Source organism: Piliocolobus tephrosceles, chromosome 19 (genome assembly GCF_002776525.5).
Source record: "Piliocolobus tephrosceles isolate RC106 chromosome 19, ASM277652v3, whole genome shotgun sequence".
In the NCBI taxonomy this organism is placed as follows: domain Eukaryota; kingdom Metazoa; phylum Chordata; class Mammalia; order Primates; family Cercopithecidae; genus Piliocolobus; species Piliocolobus tephrosceles.
In genome coordinates, this window is record NC_045452.1 from 28173418 (window position 1) to 28187168 (window position 13751).

Consider the following 13751-nt stretch of genomic DNA (forward strand, 5'->3'; position numbering starts at 1 on the left):
GCCTCTCGGGTTCAAGCAGTTCTGTCTCAGCCTCCCAAGTAGCTGGGATTACAGGCACATGCCACCACGCCTGGCTAATTTTTGTATTTTTAGTAGAGACAGGGTTTCATCCTATTAGTCAGGCTGGTCTCGAACCCCTGACCTCAGGTGATCTGCCCGCCTCAGCCTCCCAAAGTGCTGGGATTACAGGTGTGAGCCACCGTGCCCAGCTGGGAACAAATTCTTTTTTGGAACAGGACCATATTTTAAGATTAGCTTGTGCTGGTTGTACAACATAACAGATCTACTAAAAACCACTGAAGTATATACTGTTTAAAATAGTGACTTTTACGTTATCAGAAGTATCTCAGTTTTTAGAAATGCTATAAAGGGAAAAAGTTACTGCTGCGTCTTTACCACTCTGAGCTTCTCTTGCTGTTACCTTATTAACCCTCCTGTTATGAGGGGCTATTTATGTAAGTATGAATTAGTTCCATGAATGCCCTTGTCCCTAAATACGTTAGGAACTTATTTTTTGACTCTTCTGGCCAAAGAAAATGGCTTTCAGTACTAGACCAAGAAGATTTATTGCAATTGTGCAGCTTCTCTGGTACAGATGGCCATTTAATGGATGAGTCCTTTCTGTACAGCATTTTAAAATTTGTGTAACTAGACCAGCTTTCTCATTATCATTCTTAAATAAGGATCCTGACTGGGGAACGGCTTTAGAGGACCGCTGTCCTATTAATGACCTGTGTCGGTATCATTTGATGCTGTTTTTAATGAGGAAGCAAAATCCATCATCACTTTTGTCCACAGTGATTTGGTGGAGGATGTGAACTGCTTGCTCTGCTCCCTTCAGTCTAGCTGATGAATGGAGGAGCACGTGTAGCATGGGGAAGATAGCGCCTGGGCTTGCTTTAAATTCAAGCCTGAGTATCTCTGTACGTTGTTAAGGACTAGACAGTTCTCACAGTTCAAATTAAATGTTTTCAGCCCAAGAAAGAGATTCCAGCTAGTCCTTCCAGGACAAAAATCCCAGCCGAGAAGGAATTCCACCAGGATGTTCTCCCTGAGAAACATGCCCCGGGTGCTGTCAGTGTGCCGGCCGCTGGAAGCCACTTGGGCCAGGGCAAGCGGGCGATCCCTGTTGCAAATAAGGTGAGTTGGCTGCTGGGGCCCGGACTTGTGGTTGCTGGGAATGAGGTGGCAGCTGTGTGTACAAGTGCTTTGGATTAAAATCAGTGGCTCATACCTATGATCCCAGCATTTTGGGAGGCCAAGATGGGAGGATCGCTTGAGCCCGAGTTCAAGACCATCCTGAGCAACATCATGAAACCCATCTCTCCAAAAAATACAAAACTTAGCTGGGCATGGTGGTACGCACCTGTAGTTCCAGCTACTCGGGAGGCTGAGGTGGGAGGATTGCTTGAGCCCAGGAGGTGGAGGCTGCAGTGAGTCATCATCATGCACTGCACCCCAGGTTGGGTGACAGAATGAGACCCTGTCTCAAAAAAAAAAAAAAAAAAGAGGTGGAAAAGTTGAAAATACACCCACAAGAGGCAGCCTGCAAAATACATGCAAAGAATACTGGCTTCGCTGTGTGCACTGATGGCTGGCCTCTGCCCTGGGAGCTGTGTGGGTTGGGAAAAGTCAGTGTCTCAGAGCCCTAGTTCGTAGGTGGGGATATTCCGTTTCCCTCATGTAGGGTCCTTGAACAGATGACATGAGATATTTTGAAAACAGCAGCTGGCTGTGGTGGCTCACACATGTAATCTCAGCACTTTGGGAGGCTGAGGCAGGAGGCTCAGTTGAGCCCAGGAGTTTGAGACCAGCCTGGGCAATGTAGTGAGACCCCATCTCTACTAAAAAATAAAAATAGCCAGGCATGGTGGTGCATGCCTGTGGTCCCAGCTATTTGGGAGGCTGAGGTGGGAGGATTGCTTGAACCCAGGAGGTCAAGGCTGCAGTGAGCTGTGATCATGCCACCGCATTCCATTCCAGCCTGGGCAACAGAGTGAGACCCTGTCTGAAAGAAAAAAACTGCAGTTCCTCATAGGCATGGATACCTATCAGCCACATCTTGGCCACTTATTTTCTGGCACTGGCGGTAAACCGAGCTGGGCGTAAGAGTACTGGCAGTTCTTGTTAAAAGTGCCCAAAGCTGGGCCCTACAGCTGCTGACTCATGGGGTGTGGGCTGGGGCCCCAAATCTGCATTTCCGCTATAGCTCCCTAATGTGATCCTCACACAGGAGCTTGAAGACTATGCTTTGAGAAGTGCTGCTTGACTTTTTTCTTCTTCAAATTCAAGATGATAATATTAGATTATTTTAAAATATTAAAAACCCCTACTTTTTTTTTTTTTTTCGCCCAGGCTGGAGTGCAACGGCACGAGCTCAGCTCACTGCAACCTCCACCACCTGGGTTCAAGCGATTCTCCTGCTTCAGCCTCCCAAGTAGCTGGGACTACAGGTGCCTACCACCATGCCAGGCTAATTTTTATATTTTTAGTAGAGACGGGGGTTTCACTATATTGGCCAGGCTGGTCTCAAACTCCTGACCTTGTGATCCGCCCGCTTCGGCCTCCCAAAATTCTGGGATTGCAGGCATGAGCCACGCGCCTGGCCAAAAACCCCTTACTTTTGCAGACATAAGTTACAGGTAAATAATGAGATCTTTGCTGATTCTCTTTTTTCACATTTTGTCCCAGCTGGGGCTGAAGAAGACCCTGTTAAAAGCACCCGGCTCTACCAGCAGTCTCGCAAGGAAGTCCTCCTCAGGACCTGTCTGGAGCGGGGCATCCAGTGTGTGCACATCCCCAGCAGCGGGCAAAGGTGAGGCAGCCGGCGTCGTGCCTGGACCCACGTCTGGCCAGGTGAGGCCTGGAGTGCTGCTGAGGCCTCGGAGACTGTTTCTACAGGACCACTCAGGCTCGGCAGGACGTCCCGGAGGGCGTGCTGTGTGCGGTGGACCAGGCTGTCGGCTGAGTCGCTGTGCTTGCCCTCAGTGCATCTGTCCCATGCGGAGGGCACAGTCAGATGGGTGGCTTCAGTCTAGGTGTTACACACAGCCAGAAAGCGTGTACGATACCGCGTGCCTGAGAACACAGAAGGAATCAGGCTCATGTCAGTGCCATGAGACACCAGTTTTCAAATAGGACTATTCCAGATAATTTAGGGCATATGGCCCCCGTAACTCCTGGGTGCCTGTTTAAATCCATGCTCCCACACCTGTTTGAGGCCAAGCCACGGCTGCCATCTAGTGGTAAGGGAGAGCCTTCGCCTTAGCGCAATCCTCTTGAAGGTGCATTGGCGGTGTGGAGTCTCGGGGTCGTTGAGGGCAGCACCGTGTGGATTGTGTTGACAAAATGAAAAAAGTGGGCCTGGCGCAGTGCTCACACCTGTGATCCCAGCACTTCAGGAGGCCGAGATGGGTGGATCGCTTGAGTCCTGGAGTTTGAGACCAGCCTGGCCAACATGGTGAAACCCTGTCTCTACTGAAAACACAAAAACTAGCCGGGCATGGTGGCGGGTGCCTGTAGTCCCAGCTACTGGGGAGACTGGGGCACAAGAATCGCTTGAACCCGGGAGGCGGAGGATGCGGTAAGCCGAGACTGCGTCAATGCACTCCAGCCTGGGCGTCAGCGAGACTCCGTCTCAAAAAAAAAAAGAAAGAAAGAAAAGTGTGAACTCTAATCAGATTGATCTGATCTGGAATCCTGACTCTGCCATTCTGTGATTAAGAGAGGTTTGTGTCCTTATCTTTACAGACTGAGGTGATGGCCTCCTGAGCTCAAGCAATCCTTCCACCTCAGCCTCCTGAATAGCTGGGACTACAGCCACATGCCACCACACCCAGCTAATTTTGTGTGTGTGGGTTTTTTTTGTTTTGTTTTTGAGATGGAGTCTCCCTCTATTGCCAGGTTGGAGTGCAGTGGCGCAATCTTGGCTCACTGCAACCTCTGCCTCCTTCAAGTGATTCTCTTGCCTCAGCCTCCCAAGTAACTGGGACTACAGGTGCCCGCCACCACGCCTGACTAATTTTTGTATTTTTAGTAGAGATGGGGTTTCACCATGTTGGCCAAGATAGTCTCGATTTCTTGACCTCGTGACCCGCCCGCTTCGATCTCCCAAAGTGCTGGGATTACAGACATGAGCCACTGCGCCTGGCACACATTTTTGTGTTTTTTGTAGAGAGGATGGTCTCACTATATTAGCCAGGCTGATCTCGAACTCCTGGCCTCGAGTGATCTCCTGCCTTGGCCTCCCAAAGTGTTTGGATTATAGGCATGAGCCACCACTCCTGTTCCTAAAGTTTTTATTTAAGAATCCTTTACCAGATCATCTGTGTATATTGGTAGCTCAGTATTTATTATTCTAGTTTATCTGGTCTTCTATTTTAAATAGTGTTTATGGTTAATATGACCCAGACTCCTTGTAATTTTAAAGGAATCAACCAGTAACAATTGCGTCTTTTTTCCCTGTTCTCTGTCCACCTCTGTGACCAGACAGATGAGACATATAACTAGATTGTCCCCTTCCATCTGCTCAACTAATGTAGATTTCTCCTGCCAACATAATCCACGAAGATAGGAGAGCTTGAATTTATTATGCATGCTTGTGTACATGTTAGTAATGATTTTGAGGATAAGTACCTTAGAATACACTCAGCTAAGCTAAAAGCTGTCCTGTGTTTGATGATGTTGCCTGATGGGCTTATAGAATATTTTTAATGTGTCATACGTTTAAGGTAGATGAGCTAAAGACAGCATAACTTCTGTGTGTTTGTTAAACAGCTGCATAATTTTATAATGTGATTTTTGTGTGTATACCCTTCTAGCTAAATCAAGCGAATTTGCAAGTATTCCTGCAAACAGCTCCCGGCCTCTGTCAAACATCAGCAAGTCAGGCGGAATAGGACCCACCCTGCTGCGGCCAGCTCTGCCTGCAGGCCCTGTGGGGGCATCCTCCCGGCAAGCCAAGCAGGTCGATGTTTCTGGGCTGGCAGCGGAGCAGCCCACAGCGCCCCCATCAGGGTCCCCCACCCAACCCCAAACTCCGGAAGGTGGAGGCCAGTGGCCGAACTCCAGTTCCACTTGGTCAGAATCTTCTCAATTGAATAAGACTAGAAGTATCAGACGGCGAGATTCCTATCTAAATTCCAAGACAAAGGTTATGCCTACTCCTACAAATCAATTTAAAATTCCTAAGTTTTCTATTGGTGAGTAATAGATACATTTTAATGTATCTTTAAAATATTGAAGAAATTCCATTTAAAGTTTTAAACAATTATTGATGGCAGTGACGGTGTTTTTAGTGCTTTCCTCCAACAGTGCTTTCAGGTGTGACCCGCTGTCTTCTCGCCCACTTTGTTTTGGGGAGTCAGTGGAAGCCCCCAGAATGTCTTACGTTCATTCTTGTGTGTGTGACACCCCGGAACTCTTAGGCTGCTTGTAAGGTTTTCCCTTTACTGTTACTGTCAGCAGTTTGATTATATGTGCTTTGAGACGGCTTCCTTTGCCTTTATCCTGCTTGGGGTTTCTTAAGCTTCTTTGATCTGTAGGTTGGTTTTTTCCATCAAATTTGGAAAACCTTGGCCATTATTTCTTCAGCTATCTTTGCATCTTTCCTACGCCTCTAATCACATCTATTACAGGCCTCTTGACGTTGTCTTACAGGACACTGAAGCTCTGTTCTTTTTTTTTTTAATTTCAGCCTTTTTTCTTTTCCTTTTCTTTCTTTTTTTTTTTTTTTGTTTTTTATTTTTTGTTTTTTGAGACGGAGTCTCGCTCTGTCACCCAGGCTGGAATGCACTGGCATGATCTCGGCTCACTGCAACCTCCACCTACTGAGTTCAAGCAATTCTCCTTCCTCAGCCTCCTGAGTAGTTGGGATTACAGGTGCCCGCCACCATGCCCTGGTAATTTTTTTTGTATTTTTGGTAGAGACGGGGTTTCGCCATGTTGGCCAGGCTGGTCTCTAACTCCTGACCCACCCACCTCAGCCTCCCAAACTGTTGGGATTACAGGCGTGAGCTGCCACGCCCGGCCCAGCCTTTTCCCTTGAGCTGCGGTTTGGGTCATTTCTGTTGTCAGATATCATTTCTTCTGCAGTGCCTAATAGCTGTGACGCCCATCCAGTTAACTTTTCATTTCTAACTAATAGTTTCCCCTTATTTCTCCTCGTGGTACTTGTGTTTTCTTTTGCATCCTCGTGAGCAAATTGATAATGGTTTTAAGGTCTACGATTCTTTTCATACCATCTTCCGCATCATTTTGGGGTCTGTTTCTGTTGACTAATTTTGTTTCCGGCTTTTGGCCTCATTTTCCTGCCTCTATGTTTTTTACAGGTTTTTCTTGGTGGTTGGATATTGTCAGGTGTAGACTTTTGAATGTCTGGATTTTGTTGTCTTTCTCTGAGGAGTTGGGTTGGGCTTGGCAGGCAGTGAAGGTGCAGATCATCCTTCTGAGGCTTTTTATGCTTTGAAGTGGTGGGTCTAGAATAGTCTTTCCGCCTCCTGCCACCGGCGCCCTTCCCAAGGCCTCTGCTGCACGCCCGTGTGTCCCGCGAGGCCCCTGCACTCCGGCTGCTGCAAGATGGCGGCTTCGCAGCCCTGTGAGCTCCGCTCGTTGCTGCCCGGTGAGATGGCGGCTTCGCGGCCCTGTGAGCTCCGCTCGTTGCTGCCCGGTAGTTGCTCTTCTCTTGACCGTGAGGACTCCTGCCCTGCACCTGTGCACTGCCTGGTGCTCAGCCAGAGACTCGAGATTCCCCTTGGGTTCCTAGAGCTCATTCTGTCGGAATAGCCCCCTCCTCTCTAGTTTCTGGCCCTCACATTGCAGCCACCTCAGCCTCCTAAGCCCCAGCCACTGCCCTCTCCAGTCACTGAGGCCACCAGCCCCAGCAGGTGTCTGGCCAGTAGTGGGTAGGTGTTTGTAAAGTTTCCATGAATTACTCGAACAATTGTGTGCAATGCAGAAAGTTCTCAGAGCTGACTTAAGGTGAGAGGAGCGTCCTGGCCTCCTCTGTCAGGTAGATCTATCTGCCCTCTGGGTGCTTGAGGATTTTAAGCTCTGGCAGTGCCAGCCAGCACAGGCAGCCTGTAACTCCCGGAAACCACACTCTGAGTCCTGCTGTAGGAACAAGCTGTTCTGCTGAGTGTCTTCTCTGTGCTGGAATGCTTTGGGGGACAAGGGACATCATGATAAGACAGACCTACTCTCACGGAATTTCTGTTTAATAGGAAAAGACAGGAAATGTTATCAGATGAGCAGGCCTTCAGATCCTAGCATAATGAAGCGACTAAGAGAAGACGGTGTCCTGGGGCTGGCGTGTTTGGGGAGGAATTTGCATCAGGTGGTTCTTTGGTAAAGATGGTCAGGAGGCAACACGGGACTGAGATCTGAACCAGGACACTGAGGCAGCTGGCAGGAAGGTTTAAGGGGGAGCACTCCAGGCACAGGCAATGGCGAGCACAGAGGTCCTGGGGCAGGAAGGCACGGGGCGCGCTCCGGGAGCAGCTCAGGGGCCGAGGATGGAGCGCAGCCACTGTGGTCCGGATTCCACATAGACATGCGACAGCTGGTCGGTACTCCTTGGTGTGAGGGACCCAGGCTTCTTCCATCCTGTGTTGCTGTGATGAGCTTCTCGTCCTCGTGGTCTAGTGTGGCTGCACCGACTCTGGCCCTCACACCTCCCGGCAGGAAGCCTGTTTCGGTGAAGGAGAGCAAATCCCCACCTTTCAAGGATTCTCACTGCAAGTTGTCTCTGTCACTCCATTTGTGTCCCGTTGGTCACCACACTTCCCTGCACAGGATGCTAGGACACGTTGTCTTTATTCTGCACGCAGCTGAAATGTCTTACTGAGAAGAAGAGGAAAGTAGCTGTTGAACAAAAACTAGCAACCTCAGCCAGTCAGTGACCAAGGGGCAGGGTAAGAAGAGATGAAGACAGAGGGGCAGCCCGAGGCGAGCTCGCAGAGCGCCGCGTGACCAGAGCGGGCCCTGGAGTACCGTCAGTTCCAGAGGATGTGCATGCAAGAGATTAGAGCAGAGCGACTTGACCTTCAGAAGATCCCTCCATAGAGGGAAGAGCAGAGGCTCTGGGCGGGAGCGAGGTGGGGAGGGTAATGCGGATCTCGCCCCCACTGTGTGGGGGAGGAGGCTAGTGCTGGGGAAGGAGGCTGGGGTGCTGTGGTCTGCCTGACATTCTGGTAGCTTAGGGCCCATGTGGCAGTGTAGAGAGGGACTCGAGTGGCCCTGAGGTTCTGGCGGAACCTGAGTGCTGCCGCTCATGTGACAGGAGGGCTGGAAGAGGCAGCGGGCAGACTCCACGGCCCCATTTTGGAAGTAGTGAGGGTGAGAGGCCACTTGGGCTGCCGCTGAGGGGTGGAGCAGGCTGAGAACTCAGAAAAGCCACAGCTGGAGACCTCAGTGTAGGTTTCAACAGCAGAGAGCTGAGTTTGTAGAGATGGGAGCTGTGGGCTGGGCACGGTAGCTCACACTATTAATCCTAGCACTTTGGGAGGCCAAAGTGAGTGGATCACCTGAGGTCAGGAGTTTGAGACCAGCCTGATCAACATGGTTAAATCCTGTCTCTACTAAAAATACAAAAATTAGCCAGGCATGGTGGCACATGCCTGTAATCCCAGCTACTTGGGAAGCTGAGGCAGGAGAATCACTTGAGCCAGGAGGCAGAGGTTATACTGAGCCGAAATGGTGTCACTGCATTCCAGCCTGGGTGACAGAACGAGACTGTCTCAAAAAAAAAAAAGAAGAAGAAAAGAAAAGAAATGGGAGCTATGATTGGGTGGGTTCTTCAGGGACACCCTACGGCCCAGGTCACGTGGAGGTTTGTTCAGTAGTGCTTGCTTCTCTTCTGCCTGAATGCCTGGAGCCGGGACATGTGTCTGCTGTGTTTCTCCTGACCACATTGGCACAAATGTCGGCTGGTCTCCACAAATGTCGGCTGGCTGTCGGGCTGCTTGATGCCACAGGACTTCTGCTAATCCCAAATTCCCTGTTGACTTTGCCCTGTTTCCCAGACCGTGCCCCTGGGGGCTCCTTAGGCACCTCTCAGACATGCATTTCACCTTCAGCAGGCGGTTCCTCCTCTCTCCACGATGCTGGGAACAGGGCTGTCTCTTGCACGCCTTTGGTCATTCATCAGGGTCAAAACTGGTCCCACAAACTCAGCACTGGCCAGAAGAGAGGCCCCAAGGGAATGGCCACGCTGTTGGGAACACACAGCTCTGGGAGGCACGTGGTGGTGCGCACTCTTTGGCCGAGAGCACTGGTGGTGTTGCTCGTTGGCTGTGACACCAGCTGTCACTGTGGAGAAGAGGTGAGGGCTGAGGGCACTCGTAGCGTGGGACCACATGAGCGGTGCCGTATAGTGGAGCCTTTCATACGTACACTTTCTCAAAATACTCGAGACAAGCAGCCTTCTTTGTAAAACAGTCCAGTGACAAATGTTGCTATTCACTCTGAGTCCACGCTGCCGGGTCACCCAGAGGATTGAGATTTGGAATTCTGGGTACTGGGAGCTGCAGTGGAGCTGCGCTGTCCTGGTTTAGGGAAGAGCTGATGTGGGCCTGGGAGGCGCGTGTGCGCATGCAGCCCTAGGGCAGTCTTGAGGGTGTCAGGAGATGGCTTGTTCATGTTCTGTTTCATAAGAAGAATGACCTTCCTGTGCCACCGTGGAAGCTGACGAAGAGTGCACTCCACCCAGCTGAGGGAGAGGACAACCCAGAGGAAGGGATCCCGGGAGAGAGGGAGGCAGCGCGGGAGGCGGCGAGGGAGAGGGAGGCAGGCGGGCTTGCCTCGGCACCCGCCAGGTGTGACCACCTTGGGTCTCACAAAGACCTCTGTGAATGGTGCAGGGTCAGTGACTCAAGAATGTTCCCAAAAGACAGGGATGATAGGATGATTCAGTCACAGACCACCCCACTCCATAAAAGAAGACAGACACTAGGCTGGGCAACACAGTGAGACCCCAATTCAAATTTTGAAAAAATTTTCAAAAAAATTTAGCCAGGCATGGTGCTGGGCACCTGTAGTCCCAGCTACTTGGGAGGCTGAGGCAGGAAAATCACTTGAGCCCAGGAGTTCAAGGCTGCAGTGAGCTGTGATCACGCCACTCACTCCAGCCTGGGTGACAGACCAAGACCTTGTTTCTTGTAAGAAAGAAAAGAAACAAACAAACCGAAAACGGAGGTGGAGAGAGGATGGGAGCACGTTTGGCTCAGCTGTGTGCAAGCTGCACACCTCTGCAGTGCTGGGGTGAACACTGGAGGCCTGGTGAACTCACAGGTGGGGGCGGTGGGAAGGTGTGAGGGGCAGATTTTTAACTCTTGTAACAAATGGAGTTTTTGAAGAATGTGGAGGTAGCAATGTGGGTGTGTGATTTAGAAATGTGTGAAGGGAGACATCATAAGAAGCTGCCAGCAAGTTGGAGGCAGAGCTGGGTGTGGTGGGAGACTTGTTTGTCTCATAAAATTTTAACCCTCATTTTTAAAAACTCTGTGCGTGAATCACTTTGATGGAGGTGATTTTTAAAAGAATAGGAGAGGCTGGGGCGGTGGCTCACACCTGTAATCCCAGCACTTTGGGAGGCTGAGGTGGGCAATCACTTGAGGTCAGGAGTTCAAGACCAACCTGGCCAACATGGCAAAATGCTGTCTCTACTAACAATACAAAAATTAGCCGGGCGTGATAGCAGGCACCTATAATTCCAGCTACTCTGGAGGCTGAGGCACAAGCGTCACTTGAACCCAGGGGTCGGAGGTTACAGTGAGCCAAGATCACGCCACTGCACTCCAGCCTGGGTAAGAGAGAGAGACTCTGTCTCAAAAAAAAAAAAAAGAACAGGCGAGAGGAAATGTAAGTGCAGGCAGCCTTTTTGAGGAGATCTGACTTTAAAGAGAGGCAGGGACGTGGGACAGGAGCTTGGGTGCGGGGCAGGAGGGCGGGCGTGAGCTTGTTGAGATGGAGGGCCCAGCAGCAGCTGTGATATTGCCAGAGAGTGGGGCTGTCTGTGGGGGCAGCAGCCTGGACCCTTGCCTGGCCTCCTGGAAGCAGCTGCAGAGAAGAGGTCTCAGCTCCGGGCCCCACCCCTCCCTCTTAGTGCTGGGGTAAGGGGCTCTGAGGGACAGCCGCTTTCCCCATGGCTTCCCAGACACAGCAAGGTGTTCCAAGGGGGTCCTGGTGTCTGAGGCTTTGGAGGCCCCAGAGCACATGTGCTGATACTCAGGTGCACACTGGGATTTTCAAGGAGCCAGTATAGTGGAGGAGGAACCACGGAGCCAGTGTTTGGAGGGGGCAGTGGCGGGACTGGACCTCTGGGGCCTGTGGTGGACCTTAGCTCAGTAACTGGTGACCCTTTTGCCCCCTGAGCCTGCTTTTCATCCCGTTGTGAATATCAGATGAGATCATACACATGGAAATACTTGTCAACTAAAACAGCACAAACACAATGTAATGAATTTTGTTATCCCATTAATGTCATGGTTCAGGAAATGAGGTATGTGGGCTCTGTTGGGCGTGCCTGGGAACCTAAACCCCTGCGGTGTCGTTCCTGTGGGAAAGTGTCTAGTGCGTGCAGGTGCCATCTGACACCTGCACAGATTTCACTCTGTGAAAATCGTGCTCTGCCCTGATGGGATCAATGGCCAGGGTGGGGTGGCGCAGTGAAGAGGGCTCTTACCTTTACCCCCCACGTCCATCCGTCAGACTGCAGCCTTTGCCTGGGCCGGGGTCCCTGTGTAGGGGTGAATGCCTCTCATGCCCCTGCCTGCGGCAGGGTGGCCCTTTGTGGACCAGTGCCACCTACACTACAAGTTGGGACAGTGGAGATACTCGGAGAATTGCCTATTTGGTGAAGATCCCCCAACAGTAGTTCTCCCACCGATCGCTTTGCCTGACTGCACACTTCCTTCCTTGGTCTTAGGTGACTCCCCGGACGGCGCAACACCAAAGCTGTCGCGGGCACAGCGGCCGCAATCGTGCACGTCAGTTGGCAGGTGAGTGATGTTGGTCCGCTTCCTCTCTTTATGGCTGTAGAGTGACTCATGCATCCGCTACCCTCAAGCATTTGGTAACCCTGCAGCCTGGCCTGCACATCTGGCTTCAGTGCCAGTCTCTTGGGTGCAGGCTGAGCTCCTGACCTGTACCAGCCCCTTTTAGATTCACTGCAGACTTAAGACATCTGAGACTTCCGCGATGCAGTACGGCGTTTCCCAGCCCTGAACTGGTGTGGTTGCCACTCCAGGCTGCATAGCAGAAGCCCCTCCGGCACTCTTAGGACTGCCCGCGCCCAGCCCGCTCCAGGGGTTCTGATTCGGTTCATCTAGCCTGGAGGCCAGCAGCTGGATTTCCTAAAGCTCCTGGGTGACTGTGACTTGTCCCGCAGTCGAAGAACACTGGCGTGGCACCTTGATTCTGACTTGGCTTTGAATCCCAGCTCCACCACTTCCTGGTCTTTGATCCAGTATAAGTTCCCAAATGTTGCTGACCTTCTTCCTCATGTCGAGTAGGGATGGCCCAAGCTCAGCATAGCAGGTACCGCAGACAGGAAGAAAATGTGCAGATGCTCGCGCAGGAGTTGCTCAGGTAGCAGCCCCACCCCCACCGTCCCCTGAGCCCCAGTGCAGCTCTGTGGACCCTGGCACAGCACAGGAGAGCTCGCACTGGTGCCCTTTAGCCTGTGTGCACCTCAAAGTCTCCTGTGTGGAGCTGGGGTGTGGGCAGCAGGAAGGACACTCAGACCCCCTGGACCAGCATGGGGTCCTGGTGCCAGTGTGTGACCAGGCGGGCACTGCTCTGGACCTTGCTGAGGTGGAGTGGGCAGAGTAAGCCTGGGCTAGGACACCGGGGAGGGTGCTGCTGGCTCTGCCATGGACCAGCCTGGGGCCGCTTGCAAGTCTTTTGATGACTCTGGACTTTAGTTTCCTCCCGTGTGAGCTCAGGACATGCTTTGGAAGGTGGAACCAGCCAGTCCCTCATGTGCTGCGTGTGGTGCGGTGCTAAGCTGCTGTCCCTCCCACACGTGGTGGTGAAGAGCAAAGACCAGACCCAGGCAGCCACTGGTCACCTCACTTGCCTCTCTGTGCCTCAGTTTCCTCACCTCACCCAGGATTACTTTGAGGATTACATTTGTCAGAATTTTTCTTTCTTTTTTTTTTTTTTTTTGATCTAAAATATGTTTATTGAGATGGTTTCCCACTCATCTTGATTCACAGTGCTTTTAGTGCTGCTTCCTCCTAAAGGAACATCCTTCTGTAAGCCTTGCTTTTCCTCCTGTAGGCTGGCAGAGGACAGTGGAGCAGCCAACACACAAAACTACCATCTGTGCATGGCTGAAGACCGTGGTGAAAGGGCCGGGCACGGTGGCTCAAGCCTGTAATCCCAGCACTTTGGGAGGCCGAGACGGGCGGATCACGAGGTCAGGAGATCGAGACCATCCTGGCTAACCCGGTGAAACCCTGTCTCTACTAAAAAATACAAAAAACTAGCTGGGCGAGGTGGCGGGCGCCTGTAGTCCCAGCTACTTGGGAGGCTGAGGCAGTGAACCCGGGAGGCGGAGCTTGCAGTGAGCTGAGATCCGGCCACTGCACTGCAGCCTGGGCGACAGAGCGAGACTCCGTCTCAAAAAAAAAAAAAAAAAAAAAAGACTGTGGTGATTTTATAGCATCCTGGGCATTTCACATCCATGAAGTAGGAATTGGGGCTCTGCACCAGGCGTTTCTTCTTGTGTTTCCTCTTCTCTTCTGGGAAGA

General features: G+C 51.5%; 1 protein-coding gene across 2 annotated transcripts in view; it reads left to right on the plus strand.

Annotated features, from left to right (window-relative positions):
* The window catches only part of GTSE1 (G2 and S-phase expressed 1), a 34279-nt gene that overhangs the window by 11008 nt on the left and 9520 nt on the right, over positions 1-13751 (plus strand). For both annotated transcript variants that reach the window (XM_023221728.1, XM_023221729.1), the window contains 4 exons: positions 976-1140; positions 2692-2815; positions 4821-5201; positions 11924-11996. In XM_023221728.1, the coding sequence (XP_023077496.1) occupies positions 976-1140; positions 2692-2815; positions 4821-5201; positions 11924-11996 (743 nt within the window). The remainder of the gene's footprint in view (positions 1-975; positions 1141-2691; positions 2816-4820; positions 5202-11923; positions 11997-13751) is intronic.